The following is an 8,431-nucleotide window of genomic DNA, read 5'->3' on the forward strand; positions in this document are numbered from 1 at the left end:
CGACACTGCTCTCGAGACGTGTGTTATACATCGCACCGCCCATCTCACCACTGCACTCGTGCCCTTCGTCACGACGGCTCAGCTTCACGGCACCCCAAATTCACCCCCGGTTCCCTCCACTCCATCACGACGACGTCAACACGATCTCGCGAGCCCTCTCCCTCGAGAGACACCCCCGTGCCCCCCGACCCCGCCGAATCAAACTCGATACCGCTTACCCATCTCCCTCCCGCTGGCCCCCATACGCCGCCACCGCAACGGCCCGACAGCCCTTCATCTCCCCGCGAGGCCCCGGGCCACCCGGCGAGCTCTCCCGACCCCGAACCCAACGGGTCCCGGCCCCCCACCTCGTCGTCGCCCATGGCTTTCTTGACCAACAACATCTGGCCCAAAGATGGCAGGAACAGATCGCATATCCCCGCCATGCCTGTGTGGATCGCAGGCGTCAGAATTCTCCAGCTTGTAAGGACACCGCCGCCTCCTCCCTCCCTAATTCCCGACTTCTCAAAACCTCCCCTCCCCCTTTCCCCCCACCTCGTAACGTAACGTATCGTCACCAACGTGCCGAGGAAGGACAGGCTTGTTGAGATACTACGCTTTGCTGCGAGGGAACACCACGTTGACCATCTATCTCTCAATCACTAGGTTCTCGCCATTGCCACGTTGGGAATCACCGTCTATGGCCTCACCACCATGCAAAAGGCGACGGGATATCGCAGGATAACCGTATGTCCCATCACCCCTTGCCCGCCGACCCGCGGGGCCTTTTGTTTGCTTCCAGTCCGTCTTCTGTTGCTGACCACTCCTTCGTTGCTTGATACAGTCGTTTAGTGGTACAGAGGGTTTCCGTATGTCACACCACCAGTTCCGCCCCCCCCCTCCTTCCATGTCTCCATTACTGACGCTGCCCGTAAGCCTTTTCGTGGTTTGCGTTCGCCTGGACCTTCTCTTACCTGACATGGCTGGGCGTCGCCGTCGTCTTCATCCCCGTCATGTACAACTGTTGGGTGCATCTGTAGGTCGCATCCCTTGCCTACCTACACTGGCCGTTTCCCCGCTAACCAACCTTGCTTGCGTAGCGGCCTCGAGTTGCTCACCGTCGTGTTTTGGTTGATTACCATGGCCCTCCTGGCCAGCCATGCCGACGATCTCGACTCCCTCGACGCATTCGTTGTGACGCTGGGCCCAAAGTACGAGGTCTACTACAAAATGAACGTGGAGCCCTTTGCCGACGGCTTTGTGGCCGCCACCTTTGCCGGCACTGCCACGTCCGTCGTCAATCTCGTGCTCTTCGTCATCACCATCAGCCTATTCGGTGCGTAACCTTGCGGGGGGTGCCTCTCTCTCGCTTGCTCGGCTTGGCGAGCACGCGTGTCTCGAAAGCCTTTCCTCTTCACCTTGACTAACCAGCACAGGCCGCGCCCTTCACGCCATGCGCATGGCAAACCTCGAAAAGGCACTCAGCACGACCGACTCGCAAAAGACGATACCGGCCGAGGGAGACAAGATGGTCGCCTCGCCGCACATGACCTCGGCCGTTCCCACCTATATCCATTGGAACAGCCAATATCCTCCGCCCCATCACGGCCAGACCTTTCACTTCTATGGCCAGCCGTACCCGCAGTCGCCACACTCGCAGACCAACACCTCGCCGCCGACGTCCGTTCCTCCCCACGGGTTCCAGCCGGCCTACTTCCCCAGTAGCCAATGGCCGCCCCAGCCGCCCCCTCAACAACAGCCCCCTCCCGAAGGCGGTGTGTGGCCGGCTCAGAATTACGCCATGTACCAACAACAGGTCCCCATTGCGCCGCAGCACACCGGCCAGTCTGGCAGCGACATGGGCTCGCCACAGTTCCCCATGGTGAACCCCGTGGCACCTACAAAGTCGGACCTCCCCGGTGTCTATTCGACACCCCCTCCAGGGGCCGCATATTCAGGACGCCCTCCACCACAAGCGACTGCGCACGGCACAGAACAGTCACCGGCTGAGCTCAACGATGGACGCGGCGACGAGAACATGCCAGCAGAGCTGCCAAACAACCCCCCTCGGTCACCCCGGTGACAGCATTTACACCATATGAATACGAAAAGACGGCCGGCGAGTTCCGCCTCAGGATGACATGTAGTGGCATACGGTAATGATGAATTTCAGGGACGATTCTACGGCGTTTGGCTTGAGGGAACATGCATAGAAAACGGCGTTTCTTCTTCTTTTCTTCTTATTTTCCGGGGGTTCGGCGCAGCCCCGCTCACGTCGCTCGGATAGCACGGCTGGGATTGGATCAACATTTATCCTCTTTTTTTCCTTTTCTTTTTCCTTTTCCCCCCCCTGCTCCATCAGGGGACACACCGTACCTATTCATGATGAACAGGATGGGGAGGACCGTGGCACGAAGACGAACCAGAGACGGCTCCGTTCGTGCGCATGGTTTCTGCCTTGGTTGTACTTCTAGTTAGATGGCCGTCTCCTTTGAGGGACGCGTGATTCATGTTGCTTAATATCATGATACCCCGACGTACAAGCCGATCGGGAAAAGTCCACCTTTCAAGCCTTCTTCTCTCGTGTCATATCCGCTCGCTCGCTTCTCCTGCTACCGTGCTTGTAAATGAGCGTTGCCCAGGAGCCCCTCGTCGTCCTCCATCACAGCACTCCCTCGATTGGGCTGAGATTAAATTACGACAACTAGAGAGAAAAAAAAGGAGATATAATATAAAACTTTTAGCCGAGCCAAGGCTTGGTGGTATCTTGTGTGAAACAAGGGCGGCTCGGTCAGTACACGTAGCGAAAGTAGGGGTTCTCCTTGTCCGTGAGGTCCTGGAAGGCCAGCTTGGCGCGCTCCTCCTCGTCGACGGGCAGCGCGTCGCGGCGGCGGTTCTCGGCTCGGAGGAGGCGGTACAGGGCGGCGGCGGCGAGGACGCAGATGACGTAGCAGACGATGAGGCCGGTCCACAGCTCCGGGTAGTGGCGGGCTCTGCTCTGGGAGCGGACGAGCTGGGGGCCGACGATGTTGCCGACGCAGTAGGCGACGAAGACGGTGGCGGCGACGAAGCTCTTCTTGGTGTGGCCGGCGACGTTGGACATGCCGAGGGAGATGACGAGGCTGACGACGCCGCCGAAGAAGCCGGTGAGGGAGTAGCCGACGACGGGGGCGGCGGCGCGGCGCGACCAGTCGGCGCGCCAGACGAGGGCGCAGCCGGCGATGACGGGCAGGCAGCAGGCGACGAGCATGACGACGCGGGCGTTGGGGAGGCGCGAGCCGAGGTAGCCCGTCAGCAGGATCACGGCGAAGCAGACGGCGCCGAGGGGGAACTGCAGCAGGATGGCCTGGAGCGGGGACCAGCCAAAGGTGGAGACGATGAGGGGGCCGAAGCCCGAGACGGCGCCGTTCATGGTGTAGGCCGAGGCCATCATCAGGGCGACGAGCCAGACCTTTGCGTCGGCGACGGCCTCGCGGAGCTGGTGCGGCTTGAACTTTGCGCAGCGGACGCCGGTCTGGCCGCGGCGCAGGCGCTCGACGGCGGCGAAGCGCTCCTCGGGCGTGAGGAACCAGGCCGAGACGGGGGAGGCCGGGAGGAAGAAGCAGGCGACGCCGAAGAGGAAGGTGAGGCAGCCGGCCAAGATGTAGATGGACTGCCAAGGGCGGAGACGGCCGCCGTTGCCGCGCGCCGAGGAGGAGGGCACCTGGGCGAAGGCGTAGTTGAGGCCGCCGCCGATGATGGTGAAGAGGCCGGTGGCGGAGAACCACCAGCTCTGGCGGAGGGACTGCTCGGCCTGGGTGTAGTACCCGGCGACGACGCACATGAAGCCGGTGGGGACGGCGCTCTCGACGAAGCCGAGGGCGAAGCGCTGGGCGTAGAGGCCGCGGTGGTCGGACACGGCAGCCGTGGACGCGCAGGCGGCGGCCCAGGCGAGGACGACGGCGCCGAGGGTGCGGCCGGGCGGGAAGCGCTGCAGGGCGTAGGTCATTGGGTACAGGCCGGCGAGCATGCCGAAGTAGAAGAGCGAGGTGGCCCAGGAGAGGCGCGAGGTGTCGACGCCGCCGCCGGGGACGGGCACGGAGAGGCGCAGGTCGGCGGTCATGCCGAAGAGGACGGCGGAGCCGAGGATGGCCTTGTCGTAGTAGACGAGGCCGTAGCCGAAGACCATGGCGGGGACGAGGAACCGGTCGATCTGGCGGACGGCGCGGGCGGCCACGGCCGGGTCGTAGGGCTGCGCGTGCGCGCCGACCATGGCGAGGGCGTCGTCGTCGTCGTCGCCGTTCTTGCCGGGGCCGGACGTGGATGTGGCTGTGGCCTCGACGTCGGGGTCGGGTCCGGATGTGGGAGGCGGGCCCGGCGCCGGGTCCCCGGGGGTGGCGACGAGGTCCTTTTCGGGGGCCATTTGCGCCGTGTGTGTGTCAGAGGGGGGGGGGGGGAGAGTGTGTGTGTGTGCGAGTGTGTACGTATACGTGGAGGGGCGGGATGCGTACTTTTCTTTCGGCTCCCGGTTTCTTATTTTCTTTGGTCTCCTCTTTTTTCCTGTCCTGGTATTGGATGTGTGTGTTTGTGTGTTTGTGGGTGTGTGTGTGGGTGTGTGTCTGAGGGCTTTTCCCTTTCTTCTTCTGGGCTTGACATTACACAAAGGCGACAAACTCAAAAGACAGGGGGGGGGGGATGAGTGAGTTGAACTTTTTCTTCCTTACTCTCTCTCTCTCTCTCTTTCTCGTCCGTCGTCGCTGTGACAGTCTTATTGGTGGTGGGCCGGGTTGCGTCTCCGTTTTGTTGAGGGAAAACTCAAAACCCAAAATTCCCGCTCCTGGATGAGAGAGAGAGAGAGGAGATGGGCGTGCTGGGTGGTAGGGGGGCAACAGAGTTTGAAGGGGGGGCGGGATTTCCATGAGCGAATGAATCATCTCTCGGCCATATGCTCGTCAATGAGACGGGGGGAGAGACTCTGTCACCTGTCTATTCCCAGTTGCGCCGCGTCAATTGCCCAGGTACGTAAAGTAAAGTGACTGGTTGTCCGGCGGGTTTAAGCTCTTTCAACTCAGTCCACCTCCACGTTGCAACGCTACTCGCGGGGCTTTGCCGTCGTGATGATGCTTGGAGGGCGTCCCGGGAGGAAGGGTAAGGTCGGCGAGCCGAAAAGCATGCCGTCGGCCGTCCATCCCTGGGAGGGTTCCGCGGCCAAGAATGGATTACATCACAAAGCGGTATGGCAAACTTGCAGCTCGACGGCACCGAGGCAGTTGAGGGCATCGACTGGGGGTGGAGATGAGGGGGCTGAATGAGTCGTCCGAGTTGCGGGGGGGGGGCCGATTCGGTCGCCGGAACAACTCGGGATGTACGGAGAAAAGGTGGAATCATACATGAGGTGAGGTGAGCGGCGGCGAGCCAAGCATGTTAGCTGACGGACCGACGCTGACTGTTTGACCATAATAGTACAAGAGGTCGTCTTGTTTTCTTTTTTTGTGGCTGAGCTTGGCTTCAGCAGGCGAGTGTGATGCCGTCTGCCAACAAAGTTAGTGGGCGAGAGAGAAGCAAGGCAAGTTTGTCTGAATCGTGTGTGAGAGCCATTGGACGGGAGGGGAGGGGGCGAGGATTCGGCAACCCATCCGACGCGGCAGATAAGACGATGCTGAGTGAGACGCTGTTCATGTTCAGCCGATTGCGCATTCGGATGGAAGCACGGGAGACGGTGTAGGTATCAAAATCATGTGATGGATTCCCTTCCTCTATTACAAGAGCGTTTTGTATAAGAGATGACGGATCACAGGCAAACAAAGAAGCACACGGGTGTGGAGGGCCAACAGATGGTAAAAAAGAAGACTGGTTCCAGGGGCACCAATTTGCCCGTCATCTGTAGGAATGTAGGAAATACCCCGACATATACTGAGAGTTTTGAGCCGGCCACCGTTAAGCACGACAGAATACGGATACGCCTCCATTCAATACTCTCGGAAGATGATGTAAGTGCTGCATGCACTTCGCCATGAGGGATGAACAGCAGCATCGGAGGCGGCGTTGCCAAGGACACACACAAACACACAAGCCCCTTTCGCCACTGGAATTCTTATAGAAAACGCAATGGATACTATTTAGAGACTCTTCGATAGGATGATGCCTGGACCACATGCGTCAAGTAATCGTATGATATGAATGAAGGTCACACACAGTTAGTCCCTCAATTCATAGCCCATACACAATCTTCCGCAAGACAGAACAGGAGCCTGACATAATCGCCCATCTACGTTTGCCCCGAACGGCAGTCCAAAGCTCTTTCAAAACATGGACCGACCTCGCCCGCGGACCGCGTCCTGCCTCGACACAACCTCGCGACATCAGCGAGACACCACACCATCTTCCCATGCCCCCCCTCCATCAGAACCTTGTTTGGAGAAACACTGGGTCGTGGGCCCAGGCTCCGGGGTTCGTGGAGCATGGGCCAGTCTTGGCTCTCTACACTACGTAGTAGGGAGGGCCCCGTCCTACGCCGCTCGCTATCCCGCCGTCTTGAGTGGTGGACAGGACAACCGACTGCTGGTGAGGCTATCACGAGGGTTATACGGCGAGACCTGTTTTGATCAGGACATGTAGAGTCTGGTAGAGAGACGATGAATGACTCTGGCATCTGCGTCGGATGTGAACCCGGTCATGAGCAAAGCAAAGAAAATCATGTGCGTATTATTAGTCGCAAAAAAGGCCCACCGTCTCGGTATCTTCCTTTCCTCCCCCCGGGTATCCCAGGCCCTTTTCTCGTGCCTCGTCTTGCCCGTCAGAACCTCAGTTATCGTCCGCATCAAGTACACGATCCTGACTTCTGCCGATATTAACACCAGCCTCTCTCTCCTCCGGTTCTTCTTCCCCCTCGCAAAAGAAAAAAAAAAGGGGGGGGCTGTGATTAAACACTAGGGCTCACTGGAGCTTGGCCGACTCTCTTCCGGCCCTGGTCTCTTTCCACCACTTCTGCTCTCGCTTGATTGCGTATTCGATCCAAAACCTCGCGGCCACGCCCCAGATTATGATCCACCCAAACAGCACACCCAGCGTCGAGCCAAAGGCGCGCTCGAACTCGAGGTTCCAGATCATGGCGGCCACGTAGCCGATGTAGCAGGTGCACCCGCCGATCCAGAACAGCGTCAGCTCGAGGATCATCTTGCGGAACATCATCGACTTCTCGTACCGCGCCACGTACTTGCGCCGGAACTCGCGGTTCTGCGCGCCGTCGACGGCGAAGAAGTCCTCGGCCGCGTAGTAGACGATGGGCTTGAGCCGCGAGCCCTTGGGGTCCGAGTTGATGCGGAACGGGATGCGGATCGGGATCAGCGTCATGAAGGCGATGACGTCCAGCACCATGAACATGAAGGCCGGCGAGTACAGGTACAGCCACGTCACCACGTCGGGCTCGTACACGGTCGTCGAGCACACGAACGGCACCAGCGCGGCGATGAGGCCGAGCGTGTACACCCACGTCGTGGCGTCCAGCTCCCACCAGTGCTTGGACAGCAGCGGCGCGCACTCGTCGAAGCGCGCGATGAGCCGGTACACGCGCACCACGAGGATGTACACCTCGCCGAAGCCGAAGGCGATGATGGCGAAGCCGAGGATCCTGCTCTCGATCGTCTGCACGGGCGGCAGCCCGCACTCGACGCCGGCGTCGTACGCGCCCTGGCAGGCCTCGCGGCGCTCGTTGCGCCGCGCCCGCAGCCAGCTGTAGTAGATGCACACGGGCAGCGCGAGGTCGAAGAAGAGGATGACGAAGGGGCCGATGGAGATGGAGATGTGCTCGGTCCAGTCCACGTACTTGGTCAGCGGCTCCAGCTCGTCGCCGTCGTCGTCGTCGTCGTCCTCGCCGATGCCCGCGAGGACCCCGGGCGGCGCCGACGGGTCCGCCGACGTCGTCTTGGGCGCCCCGTCCCGCCCGAGCATCAGCGCCGTGCTCTCGCTGACCGCCGTGATGGTCGAGTCGCGGAACGTCTCGCGGTTGTCGTCGCCCGGCGCCCGCTCCCTGGAGACAGCCGCCACCGAGGCCGCGCCGGCGCGTCGCCACCGGGCTCCCGCGCGACTCGCCGGTCGTGACCGCGGCCTCCTGTTCTTGCGACGCTCTCCTGCTGCTGCCGCCGCCGCCTGTTTGCGACGGCGCCCTGCTTCCCGGCTGCGATCCCGCCGCTGCCGCCGCTGTGACGGCGGGCCGGCTCCCTTCCTCGCCCTCTACCGACGGTCTCCTGCTGGGCTCCTTCTGCGAGGCGGGTCTGCTGCCGGCATCCTCGCTCGGCGCCCTGTCTTCCGAGGGGTGACTCTTGGCCGAGTTGGAGATGCTCTGTTCTTGCGGTTCTTGCGGGGCGTCCTCGAAGCTCGCCCTCGACGATGTGATCTGCTCGCCGTCGAGGTCGTGGTCGTTGGAGTTGTCGGCGGCCGACGGAGCGGCTGGCTCGTTGCTTCCCGACTGCAT

General features: G+C 61.1%; 3 protein-coding genes across 3 annotated transcripts; 1 reads left to right on the forward strand and 2 right to left on the reverse strand.

The window, feature by feature from the left end:
* Window positions 1-360: 360 nt before the first annotated feature.
* GLRG_01853 (uncharacterized protein) lies at window positions 361-2,062 on the forward strand (the record flags this gene model as incomplete). Its single annotated transcript, XM_008093187.1, has 6 exons — window positions 361-462; window positions 646-726; window positions 824-848; window positions 916-1,015; window positions 1,080-1,315; window positions 1,416-2,062. 6 exons carry the CDS (start codon window positions 361-363, stop codon window positions 2,060-2,062), a joined length of 1,191 nt encoding a protein of 396 aa, XP_008091378.1.
* Window positions 2,063-2,770: 708 nt separating this feature from the next.
* Window positions 2,771-4,381, reverse strand: GLRG_01854 (major facilitator superfamily transporter; the record flags this gene model as incomplete). The annotated part of the gene is made up of 1 exon (XM_008093188.1): window positions 2,771-4,381. One exon carries the CDS (start codon window positions 4,379-4,381, stop codon window positions 2,771-2,773), a length of 1,611 nt encoding a protein of 536 aa, XP_008091379.1.
* A 2,513-nt stretch (window positions 4,382-6,894) lies between these two features.
* Window positions 6,895-8,431, reverse strand: GLRG_01855 (uncharacterized protein; the record flags this gene model as incomplete). The annotated part of the gene is made up of 2 exons (XM_008093189.1): window positions 6,895-8,106; window positions 8,195-8,431. The coding sequence occupies 2 exons, from the start codon at window positions 8,429-8,431 to the stop codon at window positions 6,895-6,897; spliced, it is 1,449 nt and encodes a 482-aa protein (XP_008091380.1).

This window comes from Colletotrichum graminicola (assembly GCF_000149035.1).
Source record: "Colletotrichum graminicola M1.001 genomic scaffold supercont1.7, whole genome shotgun sequence".
In the NCBI taxonomy this organism is placed as follows: Eukaryota; Fungi; Ascomycota; class Sordariomycetes; order Glomerellales; family Glomerellaceae; genus Colletotrichum; species Colletotrichum graminicola.